The sequence below is a fragment of the Myotis yumanensis genome, unplaced genomic scaffold (genome assembly GCF_028538775.1).
Source record: "Myotis yumanensis isolate MYYU_CA2020_CCGP unplaced genomic scaffold, mMyoYum1.0.hap1 SCAF_8, whole genome shotgun sequence".
Classification (NCBI taxonomy): Eukaryota; Metazoa; Chordata; class Mammalia; order Chiroptera; family Vespertilionidae; genus Myotis; species Myotis yumanensis.
Window position 1 is genome coordinate 46,098,454 of NW_027223759.1, and position 22,662 is coordinate 46,121,115.

Genomic DNA, 22,662 nt, shown 5'->3' on the forward strand with positions numbered 1-22,662 from the left:
CAACTGAATTTTGTTTTGGAATTTTTAGTTAACAATAGGTTGATCAAATTAGTTTGTGAATTTATGACAGCTTTAACTATAAAGGAAATACAACTGAAATATAAGGACCAATAAGCTTGGATGGGAAAATGGACCAAGATCATACTCTACAACATGACCTCTTTAGATACATCATTAAGATATATGGAAATTCGCAGTAAATTTTGAAAGCTAGAGTTATTCTTTCTTATAACTATGCTTTTATTAAATTGCATCATTCAATTAAAAAATAGTTCATCTATTATCCACTATTATCAGTATAAACCTACTAGATTTATAAGGTGATAAACCTAAAATATTTAAAGATAAAAGATGACGAGGGTAACTGTAATAGATTATTACAGAGTCACTGGAATTGAAATGTTAAAGTAAGAAGCCATAATCATACATCATGGTTGTTTATATGAAAATAATAAGAAGGACTTACATGTTGGTGTTGGCAGTTGATGTCAGCCATTCACCAGCTAATCCAATGATATCCAGTCCAGTGGAAAGCTGATTGAAAAATCGAGGATGACCTAGAGAGGAAAGTAACAGGCAAGCATCAAAGCAAACCCAGATTTTTCAAGCTACCTTCAAAGCAAAAGCCTGCTCTCCCAGGCCTCACAGATGGGGCCTCCATCCCAATGGTCTAATAGGGCTGCCCAAGGATGTGGAGAAGGAAGAGCAGGTTGACTCACCCTATACCAACTTTTACCATGAATGATGTCCCCCAAATTTATATGTTTCTAAAGCATAATGCTTTTAAATTTTAAAAAATCCAATGTCATGAAACTAATAATCTTTCCAATATCTTAATTTCCAGATGAAATTCTTATTGTATTTATCTTTTAAAATATATTTTTTTATTGATTTCAGAGAGGAAGGGAGAGGGAGAGAGAGATAGAAACATCAACGATGAGAGAGAATCATTGATCGGCTGCCTCCTGCATGTTCCACATTGGGGACTGAGCCCGCAACCTGTGCATGTGTCCTTGACCATAATCGAACTCAGGACCTTTCAGTCTGCAGGCCGATGCTCTATGCACTGAGCCAAACTGGCTAGGGCTTGTTGTATTTATTTTTTAAATTACAAATTAGGATGTAGTGGTCCTGATTTTTCCCATAAATGTTTCAACCTTTAAATTTTTTTGTTTTGTTAATCCTCACCCAAGGATATTTTTTCCATTGATTTTTAGAGAGAGTGGAAGGTGGGGGGAAGGGAGGGAAGGAGGGAAAATAGGAGGAAGGGAGGAAGGCAGAGAGAAACATCGATGTGAGAGAGACACATTGATTGGTTGCCTCCTGAACACACACCGACCGCGCTGGGATGGAACCTGCAACCCAGGTACGTGCCCTTTACCAGGAATCAAACCCATGGCCCTTTGGTGCTCGGGCCAACACACCAACCACTGAACAACACTGGCCAGGGCTCAAATTTTAATTTAACATCTCAAGGATTTAATCCCCAAATCAAGGTTTACTAATGGAGGAGAGGCTGCAGGCCTCAGAGAGTGTTTGTGGCTCTGTGGACCAAACCAAGACCAGGCAGGTGCCAGCTATGATGCTGATGCCGAGGGCATGCCATCACTCTCTGGGTCTCTGGGTCAGTCAAATATGGCATCAAGCGTTGGTGTGTTTGCCTATATATAGTCACGTGGATGTTAAACTAAATTTACTGCTGAGATGACCTGGCCTCTCCTCTGTGAAACAGGGGTGGACACAGCCTCATTCACTCATTGAGTTGTTGGTAAAATAATTGTTATTATTATTAAACTTCAAAGTCCTTTGCAACCCAGAGTAGGCTTTCACAGGCTTTGTTCTCAGCAATTTCAGGATTGCTGCCAAGTTTTGGACAACTTGGCATTCACGCAAAAACTCAACCCCACATCAGCAGGCTAGGCTTGGCTGTCCCAAAGGAGTCAACGCGATAGATTATCTAGAGGTACGTGACAGGGAACTGGTGTTAGAAAGATATGCTGACTGCTGTGTTTCTAGTGGAAATTGCTTTTGCCTCTGAAATAACTGTCAGAAAGCTAGAGTTTGGCAGTTCCTCCTCTAAGCCCCCTCTCTGAGAATGTCTGTTCTTTCTCACATGTGATGGGGACTCATTCAGAACATCTGGACTATTACTTCTTTTATTTAACATACAAATTTTTGTGCACTGGGCGGGGGGGTGTCCTTCAGCTCGGCCTATGCCCTCTCGCAGTCTGGGACCCCTCGGGGGATGTCCACTTGACAGCGGGGAGCAGGCCTAAGCTGCAGTTGGACATCCTTAGTGCTGCTGAGGCAGGAGAGGCTCCATCCACCACCACTGTGCTGGCAGCCGTCAGCCTGGCTTGTGGTTGAGCAGAACTCCCCTGTGGGAGCGCACTGACCAAAAGGGGACAGCTCCTGCATTGAGCATCTGCCCCCTGGTGGTCAATGTGTGTCATAGTGACCAGTCATTCCCAGTCATTCTGCTGTTAGGGTCAGTTTGCATATTACCCTTTTATTATATAGGATATTTATTAAATGTATTGGGGTGACATCGGTTAACATGAACATTCGACTATTACTTCCTATCAGAATAGTCCAATCCTTGCATCTCAACAGTACTCAGAAAATAATACTGATCTTTAGAAAAAATAAAAGAAGCATAAACATTAAGCCTAGTGTAAGTATGGGGCCAGATTCTAGACCAGGGGTGGGCAAACTTTTTGACTCGAGGGCCACAATGGGTTCTTAAACTGGACCGGAGGGCCGGAACAAAAGCATGGATGGAGTGTTTGTGTGAACTAATATAAATTCAAAGTAAACATCATTACATAAAAGGGTACGGTCTTTTTTTTTTTTTTTTAGTTATATTCATTTGAAATGGCTGGATCTGGCCCGCGGGCCGTTGTTTGCCCACGGCTGTTCTAGACATTCGGGTAGAGTACCCTAAATAGTTTAAACTAGCCCATTTCATTCTGCTTTGCTCAGTATCAACAGAATCTATGAGATCTCCTGCAACATAATTTTGTTGAAATTCATTTAAAAATACATGTGATAGCTCTGGCCAGTGTGGTGCAGTTGGTTAGAGAGCCCTCCAGTGCACAGAAGGGTCTCAGGTTTGATTCTCAGTCAGGGCACATACCCAGGTTGTGGATTCCATACCCAGTAAAGGCAGATGGGGGGTGGGAGCAATAGATAGATGTCACTCTCTCACATCAATTTTTCTTTCTGTCTCTCTCCCGCCCCATCTCTCTCTCTCTTTCTCATCAATGAAAAACATATCCTTGGGTAAGTATTAAAAACAAACAAACAAAAGAACAAACAAATACAAACACATGTGATACCCATTTGAAAACTTTTAACAACAAACCTTTCATTTTAAATAGGACTGAATCATAAATAAATTCAATCACACTATTTGACAATGTCTCAAAACCTCATGGCCTGGCAGAGACAAAAGATGGTCAAAGATGAATGACAGAAATGACCTCAAATAAAAGTGAAACAGCATCTCATTTCCATTAAAATATAAAGGACACAAAAGTAAGTAAAACCTTAGTTTTCTCTTATGGCTACAGCTTTATGCCCCCAAAATCTCATATGAGAATTTAAACCAAGTAACAAAATGACCCAGTTTAAATTTCAATTTCAATTCTCTACAGTCAATGAAAATAACAGATGACAAATATGGTGATGTGCTACACATGGCCTGGAGTCAGAGAGTGGGAGAAAAAAGTAATTTCTTAAAGTTCAAGTTTTATTTTTGAACAAATAAGCTTCAAGAAAGAAAAAGAGAGCTGGAAGGGAAAATCTACTTTGATTATGAGACATATCAAACAATTGCAATGTGAGGCACTTATTTGGGTTCTGACTCAAACGAAATATAACAAAACAAAACATTTCTGACTTTCATGAGACATTGAAAATTTGAACACTGACTGAATATTTGATATTAAGGAACTATAAATGTTGTGGGGTTTTGTATATAATAATGATATGTGATTATTTTTGTTTAAAGAGCCCTTGATGGTGAAAAATATCTCTATTATAAAACCCTAAAATGCAAACAGACTGAACTGCAGAACAACCGAACAACTGATCGCTATGATGTGCGCTGACCACCAGGGGGCATGCGCGGACTATGGCAGGCGTCAGCAGCAGGTGGCAGAGCATGGAACATGGTGGGCATTGGCCACAGCAGGATGGTGGAGCAGGTGAGTGGGGGTGCCAGACCAAGGCGGGGCACCGGTCGCTGTCATCGGGGCAAGCCTCTGGTGGTTACTGAAAATTCTTTGCTCCTGCGTGCTCCATCCCTGCCAGGTGCTCTCACCTGCTGCCAGCGCCCGCCCCGCTCACACCTCTGCTGGTGCCCGGCATCAGCCCTGATCACTTGGCACCGTCAGCGGGTATGAGAAGCAGCTGCAGCCCGGATTGCCCCTCAGGGCTTCTCCACCTCCCCCTGTCCTGAGGGGCGATCGGGGCCAGCAGCCACCTCTCACACCCGCTGCTGGCGAGGCCCCGCTCGCACCCACTGCCAGCGCCTGGCGCCGGTCCTGATCACTTGGCGCCATCAGTGGGTGTGAGCAGCGGCTGCCAGCCTCAATCACCCCTGAGGGCTTTTCCACCTCCCCCTGCTCCTGAGGGGCAATTGGGGCAGCAGCAGGTGCAGGCGGGACTGGCGCTGTCAGTGGGTAGGAGTGGTGGCAGTGGGAGCGGAGCTGCCAGCAGACAGGGGGTTGGGGGCCACGGTGGGAGGGGCTGGGCAGGGATGCAGAGGATGGGCTGAGACTGCCGCTGTGCCCACTGCAGCCTTGTGGCCCACAGTTCAAGGTGCACGAATTCGTGCACTGGGCCCCTAGGTTATGGATAAAATAATATTATGCCAGGGATGTGCTTTCATATAATACAGAAGAGGGGACCATGGGCGGGGGGACAGGTTAACAAAATTGGCAGCAGCTGATAATAGTTGAAGCTGGGTGTTGGGTATACAGGGTTCATTATACTACTCTACTTTTGTATAAGTTTTAAAATTTTCCATAATAAAAAGTTAAAAAGAAAAATTAAGGAATTCTACATATTTACTGTGACTGAGGGCTGATTAGCATCTGTCTCATGGACAATCTACATATACTGGTCCTTTTTTCAGAAGTCTTTTGTTAATTTGTAGAGAAATCTCCAAATGCCATTATCACCCTTCACAGAGTGTACCCAGATCAGCATGTTTTCACTATTAAAACCCAATTCACGCCCTGACTGATGTGGCTCAGTTGGTTGAGCATTCCCTGAAGGGTTGCGGGTTCGATTCCTGGTGAGGGACGTGCAGGAGGCAGCCGATCCATGTTTTGCTCTCACATTGATGTTTCTCTCTCCCCCTTCCTCTCTCTCTAAAAATAAATTAAAATAAACCCAAACCCCAATTCATTATTTTGGCTGATCATTAATATCCTTTTTAAAAGAATAAAATATCTTCTTCTGTGTGTAGCTACCTGTGGGGTTTACCCTGTTGCTTTGATATCTACCTCTGTGTTAGAGACCAGCATCCAGAAGCTGTTTTCACATGGCAGCCACAGTACACTTTGCCAGGGTCAATACCCTGAGATTCAGCAGAAGGCTTCACATTGCCTGGAAGATAGTAAACTCTAAAGATGCAAATACCTGTTCCCAGAAGCTGCTCTGAAGAACAGGGATGAATGGCTACAGGGTGAATATCTAAGTGAATTCATACACTGAACTAATAAAAGTCCATGCTTCAGAGCCCAGAAATAAACCCACATCTATACGGTCCAATAATATATGACAAAGGAGGCAAGAACATACAATGGGGTAAAGACAGCCTATTCAATATATGGTGTTGGGAAAACTGGGCTGATACATGCAAAATAAGGAAACTAGGCCACCTTCTTATATCATACACAAGGATAAACTTCAAATGGATTAAAGACTTAAATATAAAACTCGAAACCATAAATCTTCTAGAAGAAAACATAGGCAGAAAAATCTCTGACATTTCTCTTAGCAGTATTTTTCCTGCCATATCTCCTTGGGCAAGGGAAACAAAAGAAAAAGAAACAAATGGGAATACATCAAACTAAAAAGTTTTTGCACAGCAAAGGAAAACCATCAACAAAATTAAAAGACAACCTACTAAATGGCAGAAGATACATTCAATAAGGGGTTAATATCCACAATTTATACAGAACTCGTACAACTCAACACCAAAAAATGCCCCCCAAGCAATTCAATTGAACAGTGGACAGAGGACCTGAATAAATACTTCTCCAAGAGGATATGTAGATGGCCAATAGACATATGAAAAGATGCTCAACATCACTTATCAGCAGAGAAATGCAAATTAAAACAACAATGAGATATCATGTCACACCTGTCAGAATGGCTATCATCAATAAATCCACAAACAACAAGTGTTGGTGAAGAGGTGAAGAAAAGGGAGCCCTTGTCGTGCACTGCTGGTGGGAATGCAGACTGATGCAGCCATTGTGGAAAATAATAGGGAGGATCTTGAAAAAATTAAAAATGGAACTGCCTTATGACCCAGTGATTCCACTTCTGGATATATACCCAAAGAAACTTAAAACACTAATTCTAAAAACTATATGTACCCCTATGTTCATTGCAGCATTATTTACAATAGCCAAGACGTGAAAGCAACCCAAATGCCCATCAATGGACAAATGGATAAAGGAGAGTGGCACGTATATATAATGGAATATTACTCAGCCATAAAAAACAATGAAATCTTACCATTTGCTACACCATGGATGGACCTAGAGCAGTGGTTCTCAACCTTGGCTGCACATTAGAATCACCTGGGAATCTTTTTAAAATCCTGATTTCTGGGCCTCATCCTCTAGAAATTTTGTTTCTTTGTTATAGGGTGGGGCCACAACATTAGTAACAAAGAAACAGAATTTCTGGAGGATGAGGCCCAGAAATCAGGATTTTAGAAAGATTCCTAGGTGATTCTAATGTGCAGCCAAGGTAGAGAACCACTGACCTAGAGTATATTATGCTAAGTGAAATAAGTCAGACAGAGAAAGACAAATATCATATGATTTCACTTATATGTGAAATCTAAAGAACAAAGTAAATGAACAAACACAATAAAAACAGACTCATAGATACAGAGAATGGACTGATGATTGCCAGAGGGTAAGGGGGGAGGGCTGGGTGAAAAAGGTGGGGGGATTGAGAAGTACATATTGGTAATTACAGAAGAGTCATGGGGATATAGTCAATAACATTGTAATAACTATGAATAGTGCCAGGTGGGTACTGGAAAAATCAGGGGGAACTACTATGTAAAGCAAGCATGTCAAACTTGCGGCCTGTGGGCTGCATGCCTCATTTATTTGGCCCATGTTAGCTGTTGAGTTTGACATGCTTGGTGTAAAGTTTATAATTGTCTAGTCATTATGCTACACTCAAATTAATTCGAAATAATATTAAATATAAACTATAATTAAAAAATAAAATTTTAAAAAGGAGCCTATGATGCTTCAGTTTTATCATCAATAGGGGTTGCCATTATGACAAATCCATGTATTTTTCTTTAAGGGACAACACTATCTGGGCTTTACTGATAAAAGTATGTGGTCTCATCTCTCTGAGAAAGTGTATTTAGAGTGAGCTGACAAAATAAAAAATGTTGGCTCAAAGCAAGTCAAGCTAATTCTGACTCTTTTAATCTAGCCACATAACACTACTTAATTTCCATCAGAAATGGGTTAGCCATTAGATACCAAGGTGAGATGTAACTAAATTGATGAGTGTGCTTTTCTTTAAAAATGAAACACAGACTTTGTAATATAATTGAGTCGTGTCCACCCTACAGTTATTCAAGGAAGTTACACTTATTCCAGTGGTGTTGGCAAACCTCAAAAGCTGTTTGGGATTCTTTATTTAAAAAAAAATGCTTCTTTGGCCAGCCTCATTATTTCATTTTAACACTTTGTTTTTGACATCTAATAGCCTTACTCAGCTCTATCTCCACCAACCTTCCCAGTCATATTTTCAAATGACTAGGAAGAGTAAGAGGGATAATGAAAGAGAAGGAGAGAAAAAGAAGAAAAAACAAGAGGCTACCAGTAGTGGTCTCAGGAGCTCTCCATATGTTGGAAACTATACTATGAATTGCCAATACTTGTAGAGCTATCTGCCAAGAGCTCAGGAGGGCCAGGCTGCTGTGGGGAACGATAGCAGAGAGAAGAAATCACTGCTTAACTCTCAGGCTTGGACGTAGACAGGCAGAAATCCAAAAAGTCCTTGAACTTGAGGCAACTGAAAAGTAACCACTTTGGCCAGGATTGCTGATTAGAGAGGGTTTCTATAACATGAAAAGGAGGCAAGAGGGGATCCTCCAGAGCTTCCTGTTGAGATGGGAGTTGGTGATTTAGGGTGTCTAAACTCCAGAGGTAGCCCTAGCCGGTTTGGCTCAGCGGATAGAGCATTGGCCTGTGGATGGAAGGGTCTCAGGTTCAATTCCGGTCAAGGGCATGTACCTTGGTTGCAGGCTCATGTGGGAGGCAACCAATTGATGTGTCTCTCTCATATCAATGTTTCTCTCTCTGTCTCTCCCCCTCACTTCCACTCTAAGAATCAATAGAAAAATATCCAGGTGATGGTTAAATAAAGAAATCTCTAGAAACTCTTAAAAAAAAATCAAAGTTTTAAACTCCAGAGGTAGGAAGAGAATTTGAAGTGTGTGTGTGTGTGTGTGTGTGTGTGTGTGTGAGAGAGAGACTTTTTGGTCTAGCCAATAGAAGGGGTTGTGGGTTAAATTGTGTGCCTTAAAAAGATATGTTCAAGTGTTAACTCCTGGTGAGTGACTATTTGGAAATAGGTTCTTTGCAAATGTAATCAAGTTAAGATGAGGTCATAATGGATTGCGGTGGGCCCTAGACCAAAGATTGGTGTCCTTATAAGAAGAAATTTTGACACATACACAGGGAGAATGCCATGTGAAGGTGAAAGTGAAGGCAAAGACTGGAGTGATGCATCTACATGTCAAGGAATACCCACAACCACCAGAAGTTGGAAGAGGCATGAATGGATCCTTCTCAAGATTCTTCAGAGAGAGCATGGCCCTGCAGACACCTTGATTTCAAACCTCTGGCCTCCAGAACTGACAGAGAATAAGTTTCTACTGTTTTATTCACCCAGTTTGTGGTAATTTGTTATGGCAGCCTTAGGAAATTAATATAAGAAGGAAGAGAAATGGGCCCAATTCTCCCCAATTTCAGGGACAGGCAAGAGCAGGATTTATCAGAATGAAATGGCCATGAAAATGGGTCCTTCTGCTCTCTTTAGGTTGTGAATGCTTAAAACCAAGAATGAAAACTTTATACTGAAGCTGACAGAGTACCATGTACTGTATATCTTTTAAATCTACTTTCACAACAATAAATGATGATGGGCTTTTGCCAGGGTTGGGGCCTTCCATTAACTGTCACTGCCTGAGGTGGCTGTGTGGTCACTGAGCACGTTGCTGCCTTCCCTCACTAGGTTTGTGCTCTCCTTCCACATGGGTTTGACATCCTCACAACTGGAGAGGGTGTGGTGTAGGGCAAGCTTGCCGCTGCATGTCCACCTGGCTCCCACCCTTACCTGTGCGGACCCCATACTTCAGGGTGTCTCTGCAGTCAACCAGGATCTGCTCCAGGGACTCAGGCTGGTCAGAGAGCTCCAAGTTGAAGCCCTCCATGCCTTCCAGCAGCTGGTGTGGGTGATGGAAGTCCAGCACCTTGGTGGAGCGATCAAAAGTCTTGCGGACATAGTTGAGGAGTATGTCTACCACCTCCAGTAGGAATTGCACAGTTTGCTCCTCCCCGTTCTTAGCTGGAAGCAGATCTGGGAAGTGGGGGGGGGGGGGGGGGGGGGGGGGGGGGGAAGCCAATGAGTGGTTATCACTTGACTCATATCTGCCTTTCCCAGGCCCAGAAATTCCTAGCACCAGCCATGATAGCTCTTACAGGCCTAATTTCATTCCAGGGTATGTACCCATATACAAACTGAGAATCTGATGTACCATCTTCCCAGAAAAATCGCACATAAGCATATACACAGAAGTTCTGCACACACTTTCTGGGGGTCCACAGACTTCCAGATAGTTGGGCTGCTCATAAGTGAAATGGAGAGCTTTGAGAAGCTGTGAGCAGCCTGCCATTTGCAGGCCGAACGAACATCTGTCAGGTTTGTGATGGAGGGGGCTTCTGTCTTGCCCCCCTGGTACCATGCGTGTCCCTATACATCTGATTCAGACATTGGCTTTTGATTTAGTGTCATGATGTGCTTGATCTGTTGAGGCGGAGGGTCAGGCCTCTGTGGGTAAAGGCTGAGGTCTCCCTTGAAGAGGGTGGTCCTTTGTGATGTCCTTAGACAGAAAACTAGAACTAGAAGGTGGAACTCAGGAAGGTGAGCGGTGTGATGCTCTGTGTCTATTCCCTGGATTATCCCTGAGGTTTAATAAAGTCTCGTTTACTGTTCTGGTCACTCCTGCTTGTGGGGAGTTAATGGACAGTGTGGTGGTGGACTTACCTTGGAGCTGTTTGGGAGAGAGAGACGGGGAAAGCACCAGTGATGTGGGGGACAACAGTAAATACTGAAAGGTCCCCAAAAGGAAAATGAGTTTTGGGACAGCACTTTGGCATGAGGTCCAGACACACAGCTTCCCACAGGGTGATTTGGTTCTTACTGTTGTTGCCAACCTTGCAGGATAAATGCTATTAAGGAAATTACCTATATTCCTATATTCTAGGAATCCATATTAATCCTTGGAAGTGTTAGAATGGACTGTTTTATTGACTATCCTCATCCAGCTCCCAAGGCAATAAAGACTGGCACTAAGGAAAGGGATTCAAATGTTGAAAAAGTAATGACATCTTTGGTAAAAGAAGTAACGTTTTAGGAAAAAGTCAAGAAATGCAATAGAACCTACTGGATAGCTCTGGAAAAATGGGGGTAAGGGACGGGTGGGGAGGGACTACCTCGAGCAAACAGGTTGGAGAAATCAGTCTCCGTGCGCCTGAAGTGGCCATCCCTGTCGCTGTTCTCGCAGGAAATCAGGTTCTTGGAGGCCTGCCTGTCCTTGAAGGCGCTCACCAGCCGGCTCTTCTCTTCCAGGCTGTTGGTCCTTTGCAAGAAGCCTGTAGTGCAAGAAGCTGGGTCAGAGATGGTGCACTGAACCCCAGCCTCAGAGGGTCAGCTGCTGAGCCAGGCTGACTGTGCAGGCAGGGTTCTCACTTCTCCAGAGAAGCTGTCTGCGTTTTCTACAGAAGGGCTCTGGCACTGCTTGCCTTCAGGCGGGGAAGGGGCAGTGCCAAGTGTTATCAGTGGCACAGACCCAGTCATGCAAGAGAGAAAAACAGTGAGCAAAGCCCATTCTCATCTCCAAACGTGACAGCGAACTCGGAATTAAGTCCATTGGACAGCTTCCACTCCAGTAACCAGCCCCAGGATGGGCTTTTAAGGGAAGGACGCAATCGGAGAGGATACTGCCAGCCCAGGGTCTATGGGCTGTGCAGCCGAGGGAGGGGGTGAGGACCAGCAGTGGGGATTAGGGAAGATGCTTTCCTCAGCCACCAAGTACAGCTCACAGGTTGAATGTAAGTGTAATTGTTCTGAAGATAAATGAGACAGACCCCCTACCCTCCAGGAGCTTACAGTTTGGCAGATGGTAGCCAAGGCTGTAATAAAGCTAGAAAGGCATCCAAGAACTCCACGGAGATAGACTCTGAGCCCAGGGTGGGATTCAAAGTACCTCACCTCTGCCCCTCCGAGGGAATGGATCTCTCCCAGAGAAGCAGGCTGAGCCGAAAGGACTGGAGACTCTCCACACATCCCCTCTGGGCTCGGGGCCTGCAGGCCCCCACCTCCCCTCAGCATCTCCTCCAATTTAGCCTCAGGCTTAGTCCTTCGCCTGAAATGCACCACACTGAAAAGAGGAAGGGAGTTCTAAGCTTCTTGGTGACCCCAAAGCTGTCTTTGTAGATACAATGATCCTTGGGGAGTCGCTTACATCACAAGGGAGGCTTGGAGCAAAGTCCCAGGAGGTTCAAGAAGAGGCAAGTTAATCTGAGGAATTCCGCTTTACTTCCCCAGGACTGCACTTCAGCGGTGCTGGGTGGAGGAAGGAGGGATGCAGGGGGAAGGCTGGGTGATTAGAGTCCTCCCACACACAGGAGTAGGGTCTATTTTTGGAGGGAAGAACAGGAAGGCAGAGGCACCAGGCCCTTCATTGTTCCCAGCATCTTGCAAACTTACCGCTAAAGCCCGAAAGGACACCAGAAGAGGAGAAACACACCACTGCAGTGACTTTCAACCGGTGTGCCACAAGAATCTTTAAAACATGCCATACCTGGCGATTTAGTCAGGGGCACTGACCTATTTTTCCTTAGATTGTCAAATTAAAAAATGACAACAGCCAACACAACAATAGCCGTCCAGTGTGAATGAATCAGAATTATACCTATTTTTTTTTTTTTTGCAGATCAGAAAAAAATGTATTTTCTGGTGTGCCACAGAATTTTAGTAATTAGTTTATGTGTGCTGTGCAATGACAAAGGTTGAAAATCACTGTACTGTATAACAGAGCTCTACACTTGGATATAAAGGTGGGGTCTTATCCTTTCCCTCACCTCTTCTCCTAAGTTCTGAATTCCTCCTCCAAATCCCCAAAGTCCAAAACTCACTTGCCAGAGAGATGCAGGGTCGCCTGGCTCCTGAATTCAGAGACTGCTGCCCTGCTCCCAGCACAGGGAGCTGTGGAATTTGCCAGGCTGAAAAGACCAAATTTGCCCTGTGGCAGAATGGAGGCGAGGTCCTGCCTGCTGAAATCCTACTCTTAGGTCCTTAACCTCTGGTTGGCTCTGACCCACTCCTGGGAAAAGCCTTCAGTCTCTGTACTCTGGGCAGCTGCAGGACCTAGGACCTCCACTTGGGCTTTGAATGTTATCTCTAAATCTCAGAGGTGTCCTGATGGGGTTGAGAGGTGACAACTGTGACACAACTTCAAACCTGCATCCCATTCCTGGACCACCCTCCCTGGAGTGCACTAGGAATCCATATTTTCTATAAGTCCTGTAAGTGGTCTTATGACTAGCACACTTACACTGCATTATAATTTGTGGCAAAAACCAATTAATCTGATAATATAAACACTTACTGTATATTGTTATTATAATAACAATTTCTTGGAAAGTATTTGTTTTCTAAAATACTGGGAGCCTCGCTGGGCTCTGAGAGGCTCTGGAAGGAGCTGTGAGCTTCTGCAAGGATGACCAGGTGGTGGGTCACATTGAGGTCAGTGTGTTGACAACTTCCCTGCGTAGCAAGAAGTCCCAGAGACGGATGCAGACTGTATTCCCTCTTGCTCTACACCCTGGCGCTGAGGATCTAGTGTAAAGTAACCCAGCTCAACATTCTTAAGAGGCAAAGAGGCAAATCAGAGTGAAAGACAAAGCTGTAGGTGGCTTTGGTCAGGCTGTAGCACTCTGGCTAGCTTCAAGCTGAGGACAGGAGGTGAGCCTGTCACGACTCCACCTTTGGGCTCTGGGGAGATCCTGCTGATGGTTCCACATGCTGACACCAAACTCAAAGGTCTAGGTGTCCCAGTGAGTGGGGAAGTGTGGGAACTAGGGGGTACCTGACACGAGCCAGTTGTTTCCAAGTGGGGCTTTGAGTAGCACAGGGCATAAAAGCACATGGCCAAGCTGGGCACTGGGCCTGAAGCCCAACAGCTCTGTTCTCCCCAGCTGTAGCATGGAATTGCATTTAACTAGAGGAAGGGACTCTTGTTCTGATTTCTGTGGGCTAAAAGTACCCTGCCAGATCTCCCCCCACTCACACCTTTAATTTTATTTCACGAGAAGCCAAAAATGTATTTGAAGTCTCTCCCTGTTTAAAAGTTGGCAATTAACACAAAATCAAACATACACACACAGAGACACACACACTGCATAGGCTAAATAAGGGCACAGGGGCTGTAACTGGCAGCCGGTCTGGGACCTCTGCAAAGATAAGTGATGGAGCAGAGCCCAGATTCAGAACTTCGGGGCTCGCTGCATCTCCTCTTTCGGTCATGCCACCATGCCTGTAGCCACCCCAATCTCAACCTCTTGACAAGACTTGGATTTCTTCCCCAGGGGATTCTGCCTCCAGAGCTAAGGGTACCTCTGGTGAGACCCAGGTCTTCCTTGCAGCCTCATTCCTGGGGGTTCCAGGGAAGGGGGTAGGAGAGTGGGTGGGGTGAAACTTGGCGAGGCACTGAAGAAGGTGGGGGGGGGGCGGTCAGCAGGGCAATGAATTAGGAGATGGGAGGAGGACCATTAGTCCCTCTGCTATTTTAAGGTGAAAGATCAAACCAACCCCAAATGGTAACAGGTTAGGAGGGCAACCTTCAGGCCACAGAAAATCTGGAATGAAGGGAGTGGAGGTGTCTATGTGGGGGGAGGGGGAGGGGCTGTGGATTCAGGTCAAAACTAAAGACTGCACTATGCCTCCACTAGATGAAAATGGAAAGCCAGAGTTGGCCCAAAGGATGGAAAAGAAATCCTCCTGGCGTTTTTCTTTCCTTTCAGAATCAAACCTCACGTGAAGCCTCCTAACCGGTTGCGCCAAGAGCATGCATTTTAGCAGAAGGCAATTTTCCCTTAACGACTACCAGCCCTGTCCGCCTCCGATGGGTTTCAGCTTTCCTGAAATTACTGTTGGGGGCGGGGGTAGAAACAGAGAAGAGCTCTCTAAGGACGGTGGCCCCCCACAATGCCCAAGGGCTCTCCCTCAGGGGAAGTTGATGCAAACTCGGGGGCCCCTATTCCTGGACCCAGAGAAGCTCCTTTACCCAAAGGGCCGTTTAGACCTTTTCCTGCAGACTCGAAGGGCCGAAGGACCGGGGCGAGGCCAAGAGGCGGGGACGGGGCGGGTAAGGCTGCCCACGGGCCGGCCCAGGGCCGCGGGGACAGCGGCCCTTTCCCCACACCTCTCCCACCGGCCCTCAGTTCTGCTCGCCGACCGCTGACAATGACGGCTGCTGGAGCCCAGCGCCTCGCCGAGGGGACACGGCGCGGAACGGGCCATTAGGCCGGGAATGGCGGCGGGGGGAGGGGAGGGCTATTTATAGAACAAAGCTCGGCTGCTGCGGGCTGCCCGCCGGGACCGGCCCCCCGCCTCGCCCCACCGGCCTAGCGTGCCCGGGAGAGGGCCAAACCCTGGGGCTGGGCTTTCCCTGGAAAATGGCTAGGTCTGGGGTGGAGCAACCCTTCCTCACCGTCAGAGCTGCTCCCGGGATCCAGAGGGCAGAGCCCCAGCAACGCAGGGCGGGCGCCGCGGGGGAGGGAGGGTGGTTCCCAGGAGCTGCTATAAACAACCCGCTGTCGCCGCCCGGGGCCGGGGCGCAGCGAAGCTCGGGGGACCCGGCCCCGCTCGCACCCGCTCGCCCCCCGGCGGGCGTGCCGGCGAGGCCCGCGTTATCTCCGCGAGCAGCAGCTGATGGATGGCTCCGTAATAAGCCCCTCGTCCATCTCCCGCGCCGCTCCGCCCCCTGCCCGGGGAAGCCCGTATTTTCTGGCCCGATAAGGCTAACGATTTTAGACGGTGAACTGTAGCCAGGAAAGCAAATCCTCATTGTTCAGCCGGAGCCACTCGGCTGTGTCCCTTCGAACAATCTCCTTTTTTTTTCCTTTTAAAAAAAATGACATCCCTTGAGCGCTTCCATTTCAGACCTTCACGTCTCCAGAGAGCTGTTCTTTCTCCTTTCCAGTTCCCAGATCTATTTCCCTTTCTCTCTGGCAAACTGCACCCGACTCCCCCTTTCCCTCCTGAGGCCCCCCGCCCTCGCCCGCTCCCTTTCCCGTCCCTCCTCCATTTCAAGGGCAAGCTCGGCAAACCCTCGGATCTGCGCCGTCCGCACCCCACCCCCCACCCCCCAACCCGCCCAGGTAGGCCACCGGGGGCTGCAGGCAATCCTTTCTCTTGCCCTCCGAGGCCCCAGAGAACGAAATCTGGATGTTATGGCATCTCGGGGCGAAAATCTCCACCCGGAGAGGCCGCTTTCCATGCACGATGGAAAGAGGGGAAGGGGAGGTGTCTGCCGCCGCCTTGGGCCAGCTCTCGGGTGACGCCCGCCGGTTCACCTTTCTGCTCGACCTTCCAGACACGCGGGCGGAGCGCTAGGGCTGGAGCGGCCTGGGCGCCGGGCCGCCGCGCGGGGGCGCTGTGCTCACGCGCTGGCACCTAGACACGCGGCGGGTGGCCCGCGGTCGCAGGCGCCCGAAAAGTCCCTCCAGGCCAGGCCAGGGGCAGGCAGAGGAGAGTCCCGGCCCTAGAGCCGCGTCTCCGCGCCGCCTACGGACTGTAAGCACCGGATCCCGCAGCCAGGAGTCCCTGGCAAGTGCATCCCGCTCCTAAACCCGCGAAGCCACCCGCGAAGCCGCCCGCAGCGCCGCCTGGCCCGGCCCCGGAGGGCCTCTTCACTCACCGCAAATCTTGAGCCCCAGTTTTTTGGTGCATCCATGGGCCACGCCACACCAGGTGTCATACGCTAGAAAGCAAGAGAGGGGCGATCAGTGAGGCTCGGACCACGGGAGAGCGGGTGGAGAGCAGAGGTTTTTCTGGGGAAGGAGGCGCAGGGCTTGGCCACAGCTCCTGGTTCAAAGCTCTCTCCTGAAAGGACCACGGAGCCAGGTCGGTGGGCGGACGGGCACACTCGCGTCCTGCTCCCACGTCCAGGTACAGAACGGGGTCTCCGAGAGGCCGCGCCCCAGCGCCCCGCCGGCCTCCGAGCGACCCTCGCGGGGAGCCGCGGACGCGGGTGGCAGCCGATCCCACGAGCACAGGGCCAGCCCCGCAGCACGCATTGCCCGGTGCCCACCCGCCTGGCCCCGGCTCTCGGTCTCCGCCCCAAAGACTCGAAAGGCGACCACAGCCGCCCGCAAAGGGAACACGGAGGCATCTGGGACCAACACATCTCATAATTTCTTGGCGGGTCTCCAGCCGAGTGGCAGCTTAAAATAAACTGGCATGAAATGGGGGTCGCGGGAGAGTTCAGGAATTAATTGGGTGAAAAATAGTATTTGACTAGATGATCGGACTCGCTTGACTGCTCTTCTGCCTGACGGGGGAGTCGGGAAGACAATAGTGCGCATCCGGTCCTCATCCCCGGCCCCCCTTCCCAACCCGCGCCCCCCCTCCCCATTAACCCTTCCCTCGACATCTGGGGTCTGGAGATAGCGAAGGGGCCTGTCCTCCGGTCACATCGGTGGACCCACGAGGTGCCGTATTATCAGACTCCTCAGGGCCTATCCTGCCCTCGGGTTTCAACTTGCAGCCAGCAGCACCGGGGTGCCTACGAAGCCCCCGTGAATTCCCTTCGGATCCTTCAAAGCAAGACTCCTCCCACCACTCCCACCCCACCCCGCTCTGGCCGGTGCCTGCAGCCCCTGGCGAGGGTAGACTGCGACCAGGACAGTGAAATCCATGGAACCGAGGCCCAGCGGAGCCCCAGCGAGGAGAGGAAACAGCCCCAGGTCAGTGAGGCAGCATGGCACGGTCGGAGTTCCTGCAGCAGAATGACCTCGGTGCCAAAGTCAAACCCTGCTAATACCTGGCAGGTAAAAAAGCCCATAAAGTGCTTTCACTTTAAACACCACCGCGGCTAATTTTCATAGCCGCCCTGTGAGACAAGAGAAGTGTTCATCTAAGACCCATTTTACAGATAAAAGCACCGAGGCTCAGAGAGGCTACGCGTTTGCCAGGGTCAGGCAGCTGGGGCGCTGGAGTTCAGACCTATCCCCCTGTCTTTCGGAGTTGGGGATAACAGTAAAAGAAAAGGAAAAGGAAGTAGAGGAAATGAGAGAGCAGCAAGTGGCGGAAAGCAAGGAGGAGGGATGGCTGGAGCAGAGGCGAGTCCTGGGGTGCAGATTCTGCAAGGCTACCTCTCTGGGGCAGAGCAGCGAGCCAGCTGGGCGGGCGGGGACGTGTCTGCAGCGGAGGCTGAGAGTGTAGAGAGCCCAGCGTGCAGCCTGGGATGCTCCCGCCACAGCTGGCTGGTGGGGGCCCTGCGACGGTGTTCTCCCCGACAGGTGCATGCACTTCCCCGCGGAATCTTCTTCTATTTCCCCTCTACTCGGCGGATTACAGTCGCGCCAGGCAATGTGCGAACTCAGATCAGAGCTTCTGCTGGGGTTCCGACCCGGGCTGGGCACATGCCACTCCACGGCTGGCTGCAGCCGGGAAGGGAAGTAGGAGCTCATCGGAGGTGGGGGCGCAGGACTCAAGGGTGGAAGAACACAAGGGCCCTCGACAGAAGAGGGACGGGAGCAGGAAATGTGGAGAGGACTGGGAAAGAAATCCATCCAGGCCAGAGCAGCAGACAAAGGCGCCTGGCCTCGATTTCCTCGCGGCCTGCTCCGGCCAGCTCCGCCGCCAGTGCCAGACTCACGTGCTGCCAGGGCTGGCGGCCCTCCCGAGCCCCTCTTTGTTGTGTGGGTAATTGTAGCCTGCGGGGGCGGGGGGGGGGGGGGGGGCGGGGAGAGGGAGCCGCAATGGGAACTAGAACGCAGCCTAAGGACTTAAGACAAGGCCTCCAGCGCCGGAGCCAGTGGCAACACTAAGGGGATGGAGAGAGGGCTTTACCCCATAACACCCCCCATCTTCGCTGGTGGAAACCAACCACGTTTTCTTAAGCGCATAGAAAGTGTCGTAAAAGCGCAGCAATAAGCCCTCTCAAGGACCCTGCCACCCTCAGGCTCTCTTTTATAGAAATTTTGGGGCTGTTACTATCTGAAGCTGATGGATTTGGGAATGACACATTTCAATCCAAATTGGAAAAAGAAAAAACAATTCTCTCATCCCCGTGCCTCTACAGAAAAGTGGGATATCAATCTGAATTAAAGGCATTCTGGAATGGATTGAAGAACTGAACTAGGAGTGGGGAAGCATAACCCCCCCCTTACCCCCCCCCCCCCCCCCCCCCCCCCCGCCTCTGCCCTTGAACCGGTTCCCCCTTTCTTCCTCTCTCTTCAGGACACTCAATTGCAGACAGGTCTCCTGCCCGGGAGAAAACAGAGCGGTGCTCTCTCCCCCCGCCCTGGCAAACCTTCTGGCCTTCTGGTTCGACAGCTCTCGCCATTCAGGATGCTGCCCGCTCCTTTTTTTTTCCTTTTTCCTTTCTTGTCTCTGGGATGTAATGAATTGTCTAAAATGTTCAGGCTCAACCTCAAATCATTTTATGCACCTTTCTTGCCTTTGACTTCTCCCTCACTTGTCAATAGCTAGAGGCAAATTTGGAGCAATTAGGGACCCCGAGTTTTCTAAAAGCTGCAATTAACGTCGACGTTCCCGCTGATTGTAGACTTGGAGTACAGCGCGCGGGGAAGGGAGGAGGGGTCAGATCTCGGCTTAACGAAAACCGGAGCCAGAAAACTCTATTCCAGCTGAGACTCCCGACTCCTCACACCGCCCCCTACCCTGACCCCCGACGTCCCACCAAGCCAAGAAACCACACACAACACAACAAAAACAACGCGCTCGCCGCCCGCCCCTCTCTCGCAGCAAAGCCCTAGCCCTCAACCATCGCTGCCACTCGGACACGGCGTGGTCCCCTTTCTCCAGCGCCTCCAAATCGCCTGGCAGCCCAGTCAGCTGGTGACCTCTGTCCGGCCGGGAGCGGACCGGGGCCCCATTTCTTTCCAGCCTCCTTCCCCGCTCTCCCCCTTCCTTTCCGCCAGCAGAGCCTCCTCCGGTCCCAGCACTCATCTTCCCTGCAGTGATTTCCTAGGAACCCGGGCAGGACCTACTTGTGGGACGCAGGTTGGCAGTATTGGGGTCCGCTCCAGCGTTCGAGGAGGTAGCCGATGAAGAAGGGGTCGAAGACGCCATCGCCTCGGTCGTGCCGGGGCCTCTGCTGCCCGGGTCCTCTGCCCGTCAGGCGCAGGAATAGGCTGTAAAGAGAAGCGATAGCTGTGCGGGGAGGGCTGGCGGGGTCCGGCGCGCGGGAGGCGGCTGAGCTACCGGGGGGCGCGGACGCTCCCCCTGAAGTCCTGGCTGGGGGGAGAGGAGCGGGGGGAAGGGCTGCTAGTCGGCTGGGTCCGGGTGCGCAGGGGGTGAGGGGGAACACGCGCGGGAACTCCGAGACTCCGGGGTCGGCCACGTAGCCCCGGGCGGCTCTCCAGTCTTGAGAAGCAGCGGGGCGACCTGGAGCGCAGAGCTGAGGCCAGAGGCGCCCAAGGCCAGCGCAGGACGCAGGGTGCGGGGCTGGGCTAGAGGGCAAGGCAGGCTCGGGGCGCGATTTCCCAGCCCAGCCGCGACAAGCCCCATTGGGTTCTCGTCTGCCGGAGGGCGGGAGAGGGGGGTGGGGGGAGCGGCGCACGGGGCGGGCACGTCTGGTTCAATGTCTGATTCCCGTTGTTGTGTCTGGCTAATTCCCTGGAAAGAAGGAGGCGAGCTGCTCTGGGAAACCGATGCCTTCGGTGAGACCAGGTGAGGACAAAAGAGTCCGGACCTTTGGGTGCTTCCTCGGACTTGGCCGGGGAAGCACTCCAGTCACGCTGCACTCCAAACCGCCAGAGAGCAGCGGGTCGCAACCTCGCGGGTCTCCCTCTGGTCCCACCCCGCTGTGAGCCATCTCGAAGCCTCGGATGAGGCTCGGTCCAGGATTCTGTGTTTCCCCTCTACCCAGCCCTCTGAGGTCCCCGGATCCCTCGCCGCACAGAAAGGGCGAGGGAGGCCAGAAAGGGGAACGTCACTCGGGAAACGAATTTGCGCCCAGCGCGCGGGAGGCGGCGGACAGGGGTTGAGACGCGGCACCCTTGCTCCGCGCTGGCGCGATGGCGCCCGAAGACTCGGGGACAGAGAGAGGGAGGGCGAATCTGGGCCGGTCTCAGAGCGCGCGGAGTAAAGCCCACCGGCCACTGCCTTCTCAGCCTCCCTAGGACCTCGCCCCCAGCTCCGCGCTCGCAGGCGCACGAAAACGCAGGCACAGGGTAGACCGCGGCTCCTGGAGGAGTAACAGGTTATCGCTTCGAGTCGCGCCTTCGGCGGCGGCTGCCCCCGAGCCCTCAGGTGAGACGGGCACTCGCAGCCGGGACGCGCGGGCGGAAAGCACTCGCCATCCACGTCTGCGCGAGCCTCAGCCTCGGTGCATCCCCGGCGCGTGGATCTCGCCGGTGGGCACAAGCTGAGGGCGAGGGCGGGGGTCTCTGCGACGCACCGGCGGAGAGGCAGGGCCGGGCGGGAGGCACGCACTCGGCCGCCGAGGGTAGATGGCGGGCGCCCGGTATTGACCGAGAGACCGCGGGAGCCTAGGCTGGGCACTGGGAAGTCCGGCGGCCGCGCGCTTACCCACCTTGGCTCGGCGACAGCAAGCCGAGCGCTTCCGCTGCTCCTCCGCGCGGCGCCGCGCGATCCGCTCGGCTCGGCTGGCTCCGCCACAGGCTTAATCGGCCCCGCGTCCCCTCCAGCTGCCGCCTCGCTCCCACGAGCACGGTCCCGCACACTAGCGCCGGGAGGAGAAGAGAGCGACGGGGAGAGGCGGCGGCGAGGCTTGGGGGAGGCGGGGGCGGAGTAGGGAGGCGGGACCCGCGAGGCGGGGGAATCACGCGGCCGCTGCTCGCGGGGGCAGCTCGTCGGCAGAGCGGCGGGGCTCCTCTGCAGGTGCGTGACCGCCTCTGGAGCTTTACACGGCGATTATAAACCCAGATCACGGTTTTGCGCCCGGAAAAAAAAAATGACCCTATGAGTAATCCAGTATGTACTCAACACGCTCGTGGTTTTTTTTTGTTTTTGTTTTTTTTTTAAATAGTGTCGGGTGAGACGAGGGAAAAGATAATTCCTGTGAAGAATTCTGCTGGGCCGGGCACTTCTTCCTCCCTTTCCTACCCCCACCCCCATATGTTTGAGAAGGCAAGAGCAGCGGCTTTGCCTCAATTTCTTTCCCCCAGACCTACCAGTGTCCTCGCCGGCCCTCTACTCAGCCAGCATTGTTGTAAAAGCAAAGGAGGCAGAGATGGGGGAAACACTCAGACGCTTGACGGAATCTCCATCTCCTTTTCGTTTGTTTTCTTATCCAGCTGAAGGTCTCCCCAGAGTATCTCACTTGAGCACAGCTACCCAGTGCCACGGCAGAGAAAGGGTCCCGTTTCCCACCCCCTTGAGGCTCCCACCTAAGGTAAAGGCTTTGGCTAGAAATAAGTGATAAAGATTTGTTCAAGGGTCTTAGTGTGTGCAAACCAGAAACACAAGTAGGCAATACCCAGAGTGTTCCCAAGGAGAAAGGTAGGCTGAGGGCTCATATAGTACAGATTCTTAAGAAAATTCAGTCCTACATTCTAACTCTTTGGATTGGTCCGAGATGGTAATCCTCTAGATGACAGGGTGGTTAAAAAGTTGAAATTCCCAGGTTAGTTGAAATAAGAATAGCATGGTTTCCTCATGCCTCAACCTACTTGATTTTAGTAATTTAGAAGCCTGGCTATAGTGACTTCATTTCTTTATTCTGTTCCTCACTGGCTTTGCTCCTCTTGGTGATGGGGAAAGAAGTAATTTTGATTGATCACATCTGAAGGTTAATAATATGTAGAAGCGCCACTCTACTCACGCGGGGAACCGAGCACAGAGTGGTTATGGTGTGTGTGTGTGTGTGTGTGTGTGTGTGTG

The 22,662-nt window shown here is 50.7% G+C and overlaps 1 protein-coding gene across 1 annotated transcript in view; it reads right to left on the reverse strand.

Annotated features, from left to right (window-relative positions):
- The window catches only part of GAD1 (glutamate decarboxylase 1), a 43,838-nt gene extending 22,339 nt beyond the window's left edge, over positions 1–21,499 (reverse strand). The window contains exons 1-6 of the mRNA XM_070422779.1: positions 21,353–21,499; positions 19,806–19,949; positions 16,487–16,549; positions 10,998–11,156; positions 9,619–9,861; positions 467–557 (exon numbers count right to left, since the gene is read on the reverse strand). Coding sequence (XP_070278880.1) covers positions 467–557; positions 9,619–9,861; positions 10,998–11,156; positions 16,487–16,549; positions 19,806–19,887 — 638 coding nt within the window. The 5' untranslated portion in view covers positions 19,888–19,949; positions 21,353–21,499. The remainder of the gene's footprint in view (positions 1–466; positions 558–9,618; positions 9,862–10,997; positions 11,157–16,486; positions 16,550–19,805; positions 19,950–21,352) is intronic.
- Positions 21,500–22,662: the final 1,163 nt, after the last annotated feature.